The 14,975-nt window shown below is 36.4% G+C and overlaps 1 protein-coding gene across 4 annotated transcripts in view; it reads left to right on the top strand.

The window, feature by feature from the left end:
• hfp (Poly(U)-binding-splicing factor hfp) overlaps window positions 1–14,975 on the top strand; it is a 654,778-nt gene that overhangs the window by 316,131 nt on the left and 323,672 nt on the right. For all 4 annotated transcript variants that reach the window (XM_090374213.1, XM_090374209.1, XM_090374210.1 and 1 more), the window contains one exon: window positions 6,197–6,243. In XM_090374213.1, the coding sequence (XP_090230339.1) occupies window positions 6,197–6,243 (47 nt within the window). The remainder of the gene's footprint in view (window positions 1–6,196; window positions 6,244–14,975) is intronic.

Genomic DNA, 14,975 nt, shown 5'->3' with positions numbered 1-14,975 from the left:
TTTAGGTTACCGCGGTGGAAGATTGATCAGGCTGACTGGAATGCCTTTCAAGATCTGGCAAATTTTGACATCAGTACAGTCAGTCAGGAGCCTATCAATGATGCAGTCACATACATCACAGAAAGTATCATCCAAGCAGCTGCAATCACGATTCCAACAACATCGTCCTTGTTTCCACCATTTCATGGTGGATTCCACAATGCACAGCAGCAAAAAAGGCACAAAACAAAGCATGGGGGATATTCTGCCGATATCTCACCACAGCCAATTTAATGGCTTTTAAATGTGCAAGTGCCAAAGCACTTTTTATGTGCTATTAATATGTACAGACCTATATAAAATAGGAAATACAGTGGATTCCGGTTATTTGGGCCACCGGTTAATCGGGGCAGCCGTTTATTTGGGGCAAATCTTAAAAAACAGAAACCAATCGAGAAAATAGCCAGGGTTTACTTCGCTTAATTGGGACAAAATGCCGTTTAATCGGGGCAGGAGACCTCAGCACTGGAGATTACCCTACGATTGTCTCCGACCGTACCACGTAGTTCGGTCGGATTTCTGGAGGTCACAACCATAAAACAATAAAAACAATTAGCAGTCACCTGTTTATTGGGCTTTTGTGTTAGTGAAATCTGTCATAAACTGATAGTAAACTCGATCTTATTGAATTTGCGATAATACCGACAGCTGGAATTCTGTGGGTTATTATGGTAAAATGTGTTTACACTTCCATGAAATCTTCAATCATATAAAAAAATAATTTTCATAATCTTCTCTTCATTCCTATTTTTAAAGCTTCGTAATTTGTTACTCCGTTCTCACTTGCGCGTATTGTGTTACTTGCAATTTGTGTGTGCGTATGCGCGGTGTTCTTTGTTATTGATTGCTTATCTTTTTACTGTTTTAAATTTTAACCCCCACCCACAAATGACAGTGAACAGAAATGTCAACTAGTTTAGTTAGTATGTACATATTACAGTACGTATTAATTCTTCCGATTATATCGTATATTCTTCTGAATTTCACATATCATTAAATTTTTTAATTGGTAAGGTAATAAAGGGTAAATTTGTACTTAATATATCTTTACTTTTATAGCCTCTGGATAATATTGCTCCAATTTTTGCTAATTAGAATCGCTGTTTAATAGAATTAAAATTCAATTCACAAACGTGATCACAATGACTGGCGCTTATTATACATCGTATAGTGAACGGTACTTTACAATGGTGACTCCATCGTAACGTGATTTGATTGAACAGTGAACCAATTGTAAAGGGGGGGGGAGTACATGTATTTTTAACTATTTACGAGAAACTTCGGATAATTGGGGCAGCCGCTTAATCGGGCTAAAATGCACTAGCCCGATGTGTCCCAATTAACCGGAATGGACTGTATATCTTTTTACCCTTATATTGCCTTTTACTTGTTTATGTATATACAACTTTTGACGAGGTAACCTTTTTTTATGGGTTATCAAAGTGAATCTTTTTGTAAATTTAAATAATTCCTGGCGGATGTTTTTGATGTTTTTATGCCATAAAAAATGAAAAATCATCATCATCATTACCTTAACAACAAAAACGATAGAAAGTTGTGCTGCTATGCTTCAGCTAGAACTGTTGATTGAACACAACAGCAATGCTAGATTGATTAAGGTCTCACTTGTTATAAAATGCTCTGTATATACATATACATATACAGGGCATTTAAGAACAAGTAATGTATTCTTCAATATATATTGAAGATTATTTGCAGTGTAAATGGTGTACAATTCTATTGTGAGGTAATTGCTCCCTGTATATGAAGACCATGTTACCAATTAATTATAAATATGAGATACAATCAGGAACTAGAGTATGAGCTGCAAACGATCACTACCTTGAAGCTCTGTTAGAAGATGATCTTAGTCTCGGTGGACTTAAAAAGTTAAGTTCTTAAAATTCTCTTACATCAGTAGTGCCATTGACCAGTTTATTAAACAAGCTGAAATTAAGCATCCAAAAGATCCATCTTTTCAAGTAAATAGCTGATAATTCTTGCTTCAATTCAAAATTACCTAAGGTCACATGAAGATGGTTCCTTAAGAAAAGATATATTTAACAAAACTCTTTTGTACTCTGCCAGTGTTTAAACATTGATTGATTTAACATCAGGTGGGAATAGCATATTCCAAGATGGGATAACTACTATTTAAAGTACTTTAACTGTATAATCCCCTCCAAATCATTATTAATTTATTCATTCATTGGAGATATATGGCTGTAAAAAAATTCTAAGTCTCAGTTTTAGAGTATAAAGCACCCACCATCTTAATTTTTCTTGGAATCAACAAACGGAGTGCTGGCCAACAACTACTCTTGCTGAAAAGAGAGAGATCTGGCAGCAAAGAAATGAAATTCGAAAATGGTTCAAACGAAAGTTGAAAAAGTCCAGACAAATAGAAGTCCGAACTATCCCTGGTCCCAATGAGTTCGATTTATTGACGCTCTACTGTATATGAAAAATGTGACTTAATAAATTGTAAACCGAAGATGTACAAAGCAGAAATAATTTAATTTAACATTTTCTTTTTTGTGTGAGAAAGTGTAAGGAAGTCATCAGCATTTAGTTTACACACAATCTATTTAAAACCTTAAACACTTCAGCTTGGTCTCCTTATAGGTGTCTAGTTTTCAGAGAATGAATTGATAACTGAATTGATAACAGAACCGTTTTGTGCTCTTACTAATCATGTTGCACCTCTGTCTGTGTACCATTTTCAATAGATTCACATGCTTCCTAAAACAAAGTTTCCACAGCGTATATAGTACTGATGATGCAGCCTATCTTATTGTATAAATGGTCAACTAGGTTTTGCATTGTATAAATTCCATTGTATAAATGGTCAACTAGGTTTTGCTAACATGGGTGAAAGTAAGCATTTTTTGTTAATTTGCAAGTGCTGATTATGAATGTGACAGTAAAAATTTTCTATCACGTCACATTTTTTTAGAAAAATGCAAAAACAGTTTTAAAAAAAACCTAAAATAGATTCAAAATCAATGAAATTGTCCAACATCGCACTCTGTATCTTTCATGGTCGAATTTACGTAATAAAAGATACATATCTGTTTTGTTACTAATACCTCTTTTTAGTTTTGTGGCCGCTCTGAGTTCTATTGCTATAATCTTATTATGCGGAAGCACTTTTGGACCCTACTTTATTTCCAGCGGCCAGGTACCTCTGAAAGATAACTTGTTTACAAGCTGTCTTTAGCCTTTAAATTTAATTTTTGGGGTTAGTTTCGATTTGTAAGATCTGGTGGTAGGTTGTGGTGTTTTAAGGTTCCAATTTGGTCTTGTGAAATGGACCAAAAATTCCGTGCATTCGTTAATTCACTAAACAGTTTTTACTCTTTGTGGACTATTTACAGTGAAGTTGCAATGTCGACCGATCACAGACAAGACTAAACAAGCTTATTATTTTTATTTTGGTTGTCATGTGGGTGGTCAGGATGAAAGGTGCGCACCTCATATGTTCTGTATAACATGCTATGTAAATCTGACTGAATGGATGAAGGGGAACAATTCTAAAATGCTTTTTGCTGTTCCGACAATCTGGCGATAACCAACAAGTTACCTCGAAGATTGTTATTTCTGCCACACAAATACCAAGTGGTTTTCAAGGAAAAATGTTGTTAAAATAAAATTCCCCAACCTTCCCTCTGCAATAAGACCAGTGTTGCATACACTGGAACTCCCTATTCCTATTCCTCCACTCAGTTGTGAAGAAATCACCATTCTAGAAGAAGAGGAAGAGGCACTAGAGCCCATACCTGCCCCTCAATGTCTGCTGATCCTAGTTACAATCTTGAAAATGACAAAACCTCACTTAATTGAGCAAAGTGAACTTAATGATTTGATTAGGGATTTAAACCTTTCAACGTAACAGGCTGAGCTATTAGGATCTAAGTTACAACAGTGGAATTTGCTGGCAAAAACCACCAGAATTTCGATGTTTAGAAACTGAAATGAAATGTTTGTGGGTTATTATCTAATGGAAGGTTCTCTTTGTGTATGCAAAGGTGTAAATGGATTGATGGATGAACTAGGGTTTAAACACAATCCTGAAGAATGCAGATTATTCATCGATTCTTCTAAACTCAGTTTAAAGCAGTTTTACTACACAATGTTAATATCAAACCATCGGTCCCAGTGACTATGAAAGAAATCTATGATAGCATGTCATTGCTATTAAATGCCTTAAACTATAAGAAATATTGTTGGAAAATCTGTGGTGATTGAAAAGTAATCACTTTGTTGCTTGGACTACAGTGTGGTTTTACTAAATATTGTTGTTTCCTGTGTTTATGGTATAGTCGAGCAGTAGAACATCATTGTATTGTGAAGGAATGGCCCATCAGAGAAGAATACGTTCCTGGGGAACTCAACATCAAATGCACGCCTTTAGTGAAACCTGAAGTGGTGCTTCTCCTGCCTTTGCACATTAAGTTGGGTCTCATGAAAAATTTCGTAAAAGGTCCGGACAAAAATAGTGAGGGTTTCCAGTACTTAAAAAGCCAGTTTCCAAAAAGTACTGATGCTAAGCTGAAGTAAGGTTTATTTGTGGGCCCACAAATTTGCCAGCTTTTAAAGGATGAAATCTTTGAAACTAAACTTAATTCTACTGAATTAGCTGTGTGAAAATTCTTCAGAACTGTTGTTAGCGGGTTTTGCCTATTATTCCTGACATTTTTTATTTGTCTGTTTTTTTTTTTGTGTTCCCCCATGAGGGTGAACAGATCTTCCTGACTTTTATTTTACCCAATCCCTTCAGTGCCTTATACACCTAAGTTACATCATCCCTTAGATCTGTTTTGCAGTCCACACCTTCTGAACCTTTCTTTATGTGTACATTGCTTTGCACTCGTTTTCAGTCTGGTTCCGCCCTTCTTTGAACCCTTTGCAGTTTTTAGGGAATGAAAAAAGTAGAGAACTATAAAGAATTGATGAAAGAATTGTTGCATAACTTTCAAAAGTTTGGATACCAAATGTCCTGAATATATACTTCCTACATTTGCACTTGGACATCTTTCTGGATAACTTGGGATCTGTCAGTGACTAGCAGGGGGAATGATTCCACCAATATATCTAAGCTATGGAGCAGAGGTATCAAGGACAATGGGATCCAGCAATGATGGGTGACTATTGCTAGTTTCTGATAACGGGAGGACCATTCTGCTCATAAGAGGAAAAAATAAATAAGTAGATTACCGATTTTTGCCTCCACTTTTGCTGGTTAATTGCTTTCTTAAATGCAAATAGGTGTTTATATAATATGTTATTTTTTATCCATCTGGAAGGTTTACTGGTCGTCATTTCTATTTCAAGCAATTAATATACAAGAAATTTACGTTTAGATAAGTAAAAATTCACAATTTTTGAAAAAAAAAGAGCACGAAGCCATAACATGAAAACATGACGTGCTATGAACTTTCTACTGTCATTTACGTTTTCAGCACATGCGATTTAGTCAGAATCAGTTGATTTTGTTCATGTTATCGAAAAGAAGTTTAAAATTGTTGGTTAGTGTAATTATTACAATAATTTTAATTAGTTAGTATAGCCTTGTTATCCATAAAAAAAAAATAAAAAACATTCATTGCGATATCATAGCTATAAGAAACACAGCTGTTATAAATTTATATATCTTTGAAAATCATCCATAGTTGCCACTTATATTACAGAACTATCAAAAAAAAAAAAAAAAAAAAATTTGCTTCGTTATGAACTAACTGTATGCTTTTTTTTAAACATAGGTTTTGGTAATCAAAATCAATGATAAAAAAAAGTTGTATGGTGTTAATGAAATGAGGCAGCTTTCTGAAAGTTGCATAATATTTACATATTGTGTGGTAAATATTTTATTTCCTTATATTAATTTTATGATGGGGTGAACAACATTGGTTTTACAGCTTGAAATTTTAGTATTTTGGCAGTTTGCTGTCTGGCTGCAATGCAAGCCAAGAGATGAAAGTTCATGCATTAAAAAATCCATGGCCAAAAGAACACACTAAGTTGTGGATTTGCAGGGGGAAAAAAGCGAAGTTCACATTAATAGCACAACTGTTTATGCTGTAAAGCTAATCTGTGTTTACCCTTTATGAGTTTTCCTGTGTCTGCCAAATTACTATGTTTTACTTTTTTTATTCAGCAACAGAAAACTCTTCAGCGGCATCAAGCATTAGTTCTAATGTGCAGGTAAGTAACATTTTAATTGTTTTATTAACTTGTTAATTGGTTTGATATAAAATTGGTTCAAACTCATTATTTGAATGGATAGGTACCCATGTGAGGGGGAAGCAATTAATTTGTATTTTTTTTTTTTTAATCTACTATTTTTTTTTTTTTTTTTTTTTTTTTTTGATAGTTCGGCAAAAGCCTATGGTTTTCTTCCATAAATTTATTTGCTATTACTACTATAACTGACTGTTTTCAGCATGTCTTGAGGCATCTTGTTTATTCCAATTTTCAACAACCCACTGCCCTTAGGTGTATTTCATGAGATCAATTGCCTATCACTCCTGACATTTTATATTTTTGTCTGTTTTTTTGTGTTCCCCCATGAGGGTGAACAGATCTTCTTAACTTTTATTTTACCCAATCCCTTCAGTGCCTTATACACCTAAGTTACATCATCCCTTAGATTTGGTAATCAAAATCAATGATAAAAAAAATTGTGGACTAGTTTTGCAGTCCACACCTTCTGACCCTTTCTTTATGTGTACATTGCTTTGCACTCATTTTCAATCTGGTTGCCCTTTGCAGAAGATGTGTTTTTCTAGGTGAAATTTCCAGAGCTGTATGACTTTTTCTAGGTTCAATCTCCCGAACTGAATACAATATTCCAGATGTGGCCTAACTGTTGGCTTGTAGACATCATGATCTCTCTACCAACAAAGGTTCTATAAATTATAGAGAGGAAACCTATGTGTCTGTTTAGACTACATAGAAAAAAACATGTCAGATTGAATCTTGTTACCTAAGAATTTTTTTTGTCGTACCCCCCCCCCCAGGCGCCTCCGTAGCCAGGTGGGAAGGAGCAGCAGTGCGTAGCACACGCTTCTTGATTAGACCGGGGTTCGAGCCCGTCACCACCAAATACGGAGCATGCGGAAAGGTCAGGGAATGACCACCGCACCAGAGCAATATGGTCTTAGTTGCTAATGCTCTTAAAAAACCAAATAATAACAACCCCCCCCCCCCCCCCCAATTGCATAAATGTTTTGGAAATTAAAATTTATTTGTTGCTTTTAGGACCACATCCGAAACTTTCTGAAGCAACATTGTCTGGCTTAGATTGATAACTACCCTTCCTACCTTCAAATTATCAAAAAATTGTTTGGATAACTTTTCAGCAGCATTTATAAAAATTGCAAATAGGAGAGAGTCACACTGATCTCTGAGGGATCCCACTTCTGATGCTAGTTTACCATGAAGACCTAATTCATGATAGCCTACAATCCTGTGGAGGATCCTACCGATAACTCCAACCTCTTTGCTGACGTTACTGGTAGGATCCTACGCAGTATTGAAAGAGGGATGATATCAAACATTTTACTAGTCTAGGTATATAATGTCAAAATTGTTACCAGTATCCAGCTGCTTAACTAGTGCATCATAGTGATTTACCACACTTGTCAGGCATGACCTAAATTATGATCGCATATAGGAAAGCACTAGAGGAAGGCCAAAAATAATGGGCAAAATTAATTTAAATTGTTTACTTTTGATCGTGTGGGACATTCATGTTGCTAGCAGGTTAGAGTAGGGGACGAGAGAGAGAGAGAGAGAGAGAAGACTGGGGGGGGGGAAGATATATAGAAATATGGAGTTAAGACACTTCCGTCTAGGTTTTGGTCCAAGTCTGTCAGATATTTGTGCAAGTCCTGCTTGGTCATTTGTTTGGTATTCACTCATGGGACCAAGTCCTGTCTGTTCGTCGATGTTCAATTGGATTCAATCACCATCAGGGTGGAATCCATCCATAGCCAGTGCAGGAGATCAGGACATTCAACCAGGTTATGGGTGTTGATCCGATTGCTGTCCATGTGGGTTGTGAAATGTCATTTTTTGGGGTTCTCACATGGGATCAGTGTCCCATCCATGGTTCAGTATTGGAAGAGTGGAGTTTAGTTAGAGCTGGTGAATGACCCAGTTTTCTCTTGGTGTGTCAAGTTGTTGTGAGGTTGTGACTGCTCTCCCATTATTATTCGTGTGACATACATTCCTTTTGAGTGTTGTTTTGGTTTATTGGGCTTCTGTTTGTTCAGTTTGTGGATTACCGCTACATCTGTGAGGCTTCAGATGCATTGAGTATGGAAAGTCGGAATTATTCTGATTGTTCTGGGTTTGCTGGCAGAGGTATGGTGTCTTACGAATAGGCACTGAGCAAAGTTGGTGAGAGCATTGTAGGTTGCCTCATCCTCCAATAGGTAGTTCTGATTTTTGGGGTTAAACTAGATTTGTGTGATGAGGTGACCACGAAGATCTTCGTATAGCTCACACTCATGCAGCAGGTGGTCCCAGGTATCGAGGGAGCCACATGTGCAAGCTGGGTTGTCTGTCAGTCCAAGGAGGTTTAGTTTGTGGCAAATAGCTCCCTGTCCTGTGAGAAGGTAGGTGATATGAAGACCGGAGCAGAACCGTGTCGGATATTTTGGATACACCTGTTGTATATTTGGGAAGAACCTTTGTGTGACGGCCCCTTTGGCGGAGTTCATCTAGTGTTGTTGGCATATTGATGTTAAGTAGGTTTGCAGCCTGTGTTTCTGAACTTTATGGTTGTTTTCCAGGTCTGTGGTGTGGTCCTGGAAGGTTGTGGCCTTGCCACACCTGAGTTGTCGAAGCATGTCAATGCAAGTCACCCCAAGATCAAGAGGGAGAGCACCCATGATCACTTGTAGTGCATGAATAGATACTGTTGGATGCATGGGTGAGGGTCAGTAGAATGGGTCTGTGGATAATATCCAGTCGCCTGCGGTTAAGGTCTTGTGGAACCAGAAGCGTATGCATTTGCTGGGATAATGGCTGCTTTATAAAGGATTGCAAGGGTGCGCCAGTCACGCTGCAACTCCAGTTGCAACCTGACTGGTGAGCATAGCAGTGTAGGTTTTTCTCTTGACTAGCCTTAGTAGCTGATGCGCCAATAAAACCAAAAAACCCAAACCCAAACCCTTTTCTCTTGACCTGTATGTATTTTAGATGTGGGGTGAAAGATAGATTACGATCCAGGATGAACTTGCAGGTATTTCAGTTCTGTGGCTAACTTAATTGTTCTATTGTGGATTTTTATTTGCAGCAGTCTGTGGTTGTGGTTAGGTAACCCTTCAGTAAGATGGACTGTGTTTTGGTGGCCAATATGGTGAGTCGGTGCCTTTCCATCCATTCCCTCAGTGTGGTTAGTGCTGCATTTGCCTGTGTTTCCAGCTGAGCTCTTGAATCTGTGGTTAAGGCCAGGGAGAGGTTTTCTACGTAGGCCAATGCCTGTATGCCTCTAAGTCGAGGGAGAACTCTTCCAATATGTAGTTCCACAAGAGAGGGCCTAAAATAGAACCCTGCGGGCATCCCCGGTGTACCTTGTACCTTGTCGGTCAACCTTGTAGTAGGGGGCCTGTACCAGGACCTGTCTGCTTTTCCGATAGCGTCTTATGGAGCCATTTAGATTTGCTGGTAGGTGGACAGCCCTGAGCCTTCCGAGGACACTTTGCCACCAAAGGGTGTTGAACGCCCCCGCAAAGTCAATGGAAATGAGGAGAAAGTATTTTTTTCGGCAACCCTCTGCCTTGTTAAGGATGCATTCCAGTGCATCAGGGGGAACCATTAGAAAGTGTGAGGTTACAAACATTGCTTCAATGGTTCACCACACAAAGAAGTGCTGGATTTTCAATAGACTGTCCGATTTTGAAGGCTCATGCGAAAAATTTGCTAAACATTTTGGACTTGATGATTTTTGGTTGGCTAGATCGATTTAAAAACCGACGTATTGTTTATGTGGAGAATCTCAATCTGCAGTTCCAATAATGGCAAATGAATGGATTGACCATGTTTGGGCAGAAATCAGGAAAGATTTCAGTGACGAAATGGGACTTTTTTATAATTTGACATGTGACAATACATTTAAATTCAAAGGGGAAAAATGTGTTGTTGGAAAAAAATCAGAATCACTTGACGGTGCTTGTTTGTGCAAATATGAACAGAACTGTTAAAAAAAACAGTTTGTTATCGGAAAATCATTAAAACCTCAGTGTTTCAAAAATGTCAGGAAACTTCCTGTGATTTACATTGCGAACAAGAAAGCTTGGATGTCTTCAGATATTTTTCAATAATACGTAAATGATTGGAATAAGCAGCTATTCAAAAAGAAGAAAAATATTTTATTGTTAGTTGATAACTGTCCTGCACATTCCCAGATTAAAAATTTGCCCAACATTAAGCTTGTATTTCTGTCACCCAATGCAACATCAATTTTACAATCATTGGACATGGGTATTCAAGAGTTTGAAAGGATTTTATAAAAGTTTTATAGTTCATCTAATCAGTCAAAGAAAACAGTAACTTAATGAGTCTATATCGATATTGGGTGCTATAACTTTATTGAATGATGCATGAGACAACGTTACTTCGACAACCATATCGACTTACTTCAAGAAATTGAAATTAAATTCAAATGAAATTGCAGTCGTAGATGAAGATGATAGAAACGAAGAAAATAACTTAGCGTTATCTGAATGGTTGCTGCTTAGCAACATTGTTGGTTTTAATACACACAACATAACATTGATGAATTTGTACGCTTCGATAACAACTTGTTAACTTCCTATAGAGAGCGACACTATACATGCTGTGCTCAACAATGACAATAATGATGATCAGTGTGATAATGACAAGTGAATAAAAATCAGTGGCGACAATCTCGCAAGCTCAAGATGCAATAGACACATTAGTCAATTTTTTTTTAAGGAAATGAGGCAAATAATGGCACTTTAATCGCATTGAGTGTTTTAAGGGGAAACTTGAGAAATATCAAAGTGAAATCTTATACAGTAAACCATCACTATTCGCGGTCGCTGATTTAATATAAAATGAAACCAAAAAAAATGTGAATTTTAAATCGCCGTGAATATTTTCTGCCATAAAAAAACATGGGCATGGCTAAAATCATCTTTCCCAGTCAAGACAGCACTCAGTGGGTGGGGGAGAGGGGTGACAAAATCGCGTGGATGTTTCTCGCTAATCCTTGTTCAGTATGTGCTATGCGCTTGTCATGGAAGGTTTTGTCGTTTGCTTTTAATTTATATGCTTACAAAAGTGGAAAATCTACCATTTTGCAGTGTGTTAGTGTAAACAGACTTTTTCGAGTGTGTTAACAGAAGAAAGTGACTTCTGTTAACAAAAGAAAGTGACTTTATTGTGGACAAATTCTTTTTTCTAACCCCTACAAAAATATGGCTACGAATAACAAGGGAATAATTGTGAAAAGATCAAAGAACATGACATTAGCGAGTAAAATTCAGTTATTAGACAAAATTTCTAATGGTGAAAGTGTCTCGTCAGCGGCAAAACATTATAAAATCAATAAGTCAACGGTACGATCAATCAAAAAATCGGAAGAAAAAATCCTCTGTAGTGTCCATGAAAACGCGCTAATTGCTTCAAAAATTTGCTCTGTAACTCGTGATGTTAAATAAGAAAAAACGGAAAAGGCTTTAAATCTGTGGCTAGAAGACCGAACTCAAAATTTAAATCCGTTATGTTCACTCATCATTCATGAAAAGGCAAAACCCCTTTATCAACACTTTAGCGAAACTTGTGATAGAACTGGCGGGAAAAGTTTTTTTAGCTATTGCAAAGGTGCTGGATTGAAAGATTTGTTTTAAATTTCTAATAAATATTACATTTAATATTAAATTGTTTCTTATTTTCATTTTGATGCCTTATGCTTGCATTTCACTATGTACTGTCTATGTACATAGTCATATTATCAAGGTACATATAATGTATACATAGACAAAATTTTAGACTAGTTTTTCTTATATATTTCATACTTTAGAACGGAACCCCTTTATTACTATGGGAGCCATAACTCAGTATTCGCGGGGGTTTACTGTAATTAGCATTAGTAGAGGCATATGATGCAAGAAAGTGAGCTTATGTTGCATCAGCCAAAAAAAAAAAAAAAAAACCCTTCCCATTTCATCCATCCTTTTACTCCAAATGTTTGTCTAGTTCTACCTTGAACTTATTTAAGTTGCTCACCTCCACTACAGCAGATGGAAGTTTATTCCCACTATCAACCACCCCTGGCTAAAGGCGAATTTCTGCACATCTATTCTACAATTGTCTTTCCTCAATTTCAATTTATGTCCCCTCAGGTGAGTAATCAGAGCAAGCTAAATCCATTCAAGGCCTTATTATTATATCATTGACAAGAAACCGTGAGCTGCTCAGCAAACTTCATATCTGACTGCACAGTTACCCCAGGTCCTTTTCATTCTCTGCTTCCCTGAGTGTAGTACCACCCATTGATATGTTACTTTGGGGTTACTGCTACCCATATGCAGTAGTTTACATTTGTCAATAAAAAAATTTCAGTTGCCACCTTTCCAGATCCTATTGCAGTAGCGTACTATCATTACTGTCATTAACAACCCTGCCAACCTGTAGGGGCTTACATCTGGTGAGTATGGGCTTGACGTACCCAGGGTCCTGAGTTGGCTGGATATCATCATTCTTCTCTTTCTTGGTGATTCCCTTCTACTTCTGACTCTCTCTCTCTCTCTCTCTCTCTCTCTCTCTCTCTCTCTCTCTCTCTCTTTTAGGGTAACTCAGGAATTTTTTTTTTTGGCTGGTGCAGCATAAGCTTCAGGCTACCTTGCATCATACAGCTATTAATAATAAATTGTCTGCAAACTTAGACATTAACCCTGATATAACTACATCAGTATCATTTTTAAATAACGAAAACAACAATGGGCCCAACACCAAATCCTGGAGGGGGGGGGGATTCCACTAATAACATTAGTCTATGAAGAGCAGTGTCCATTGATAGCCACTCTGTCTTCTCCCACTCAACCATCCTATTATCCATTGTAGCAACTTCCCCTTAATGCCATAATGCTCAACTTTTACAGCAATCTTCCATGTACCACACTATCGAAAGCTTTCCAAAAATCCAAGTATATGATATCAGAAATATTTTTTTGTATCCAGGGCCTTTGTGACAACATCATATTATCCAATTACATCTGTCAGAGAAGACTTCCCATCAACAAACCCATGCTGTGTCTGAACTGTAACTGCAATCTTGTCTAGATGATCCTGCATTGCTTCCTTAACCAATGACTCCATTATTTTCCCTGGAACAGAAGTTAGACTAACAGGTCTGTAATTACCCGTGTCACCCTTTGATCCCCTTTTGTGAATTGGGTACACATTTGCACATCTGCAGACAATGGGGACCTCCCCTGAGTCCAAGGAAGCTTTCATAATTATGGCAAATGGTTTGCTTACTTCCTTTCCTGATTTCTATGATATTGTTGTGTATTAATTTCAACAATTTCTCATCCGCTTTGCTCTTGGTTATTACAAAATCATTTAGGTCTCTGCCGGAGTTTGAGAAGCTTCTGGCTTCCACTTACTTACAGACCTCCGCTTGTGTGAACGTTGATGCAAAATGCTCAATCGGTTTGTCAGCAGGTTTATCAACAATCAAACCATCGATGGCAAGTGGACCAATCTGATTCATCCCCTTTCTAAATCTATAAAACAATGATCAATTTTAAGATTCACAAATAAAAAGACTAATTAAAATTGTGGTATTATTAAGTGTATGGTTTTAAAATTATAGACAAATAAATTGGGTTTAATGTTAAGTGTGTTGTAGTTTATACAAGCATATTAATACAAATATCTAGATATATACTTATATTATTTTTTTTCTCTTATATTTCTTTTGTTTTTTGTATCTATCATTTTATCAAGTTATTGAGAAGTAAAAAAAAATATATAGGAGGTAGATTTCACTCATGACTGATGTGGTGCATAATGGTTATAACAGGAAATTTTGTTAGTCCCTTGATGCTCGTTATTACCAAGTTAGGCTGTATATATATAGTTTGTTATTGCTTTATTGTGAAGGCATGCTATTATGTGTAATTATAGTGACCGTTGTAATTATCATAATTATCAAGTCGATATTTAAAGTAAATACTCATATTTACAATAAAACATTCATATAACCAGGCTTCATTCATTCATAATATATTCACCTTTTACCAATGCTGTAAGCTACTAACTTTTTTGGGGGAAAATATTCTGTGTAGTTCTGTTGTTATATACAAGCTTTAGTTAGTTACTATGCTTATGAATATGATATTTTAATTTTTTACAAGGCCATTAAATTTCGATAAATTTGTAATCAAAGCATCAGTATGATCAAAAGATTTTCACTTAAACATATGAAAATGACAAATTGATGATATCATAATAATTAAAAAATAATATGGATAATTATAAGAGTAGAGTAGTACAGCCTCGATCTGAAAATGAAAAAATATCTTTGTGCCTAATGCTATTCAGACATAGAATTCAGACATATTGTGCCTATTCAGACATAGAATTAACAGGAAACAGTTTTCTTTTTCCTCCTTGTACATTTATGTTATGAAAGACCCATAAATTGTTTTTTCATAGCATGAGGCTTTTTGCCCTAAATTTGTTGTCCTTTCAATTTCAATATTCTGTTTAAAAAAATAAATAATAAATTTCAGAATAAATCCCCTCACTCAGATAATATGAGTGAAATTATTTTTGCAAGATGAAATTCTTTACTCTTCATTCTACATCCTTAAATTGTACTAAGACTGTTGAAGTTAAGAGTGTAGCATATTCATTTTGTCTTGTATTCAAATCTCCACCTTCATTTTTCGCTT

This window comes from Mastigoproctus giganteus, chromosome 5, assembly GCF_048544385.1.
Source record: "Mastigoproctus giganteus isolate SK-2022 chromosome 5, ASM4854438v1, whole genome shotgun sequence".
Lineage (NCBI taxonomy): Eukaryota > Metazoa > Arthropoda > Arachnida > Uropygi > Thelyphonidae > Mastigoproctus > Mastigoproctus giganteus.
The sequence above is the reverse complement of the archived record's forward strand: the minus strand, read 5'-3'. Positions and strand labels throughout refer to the sequence as shown.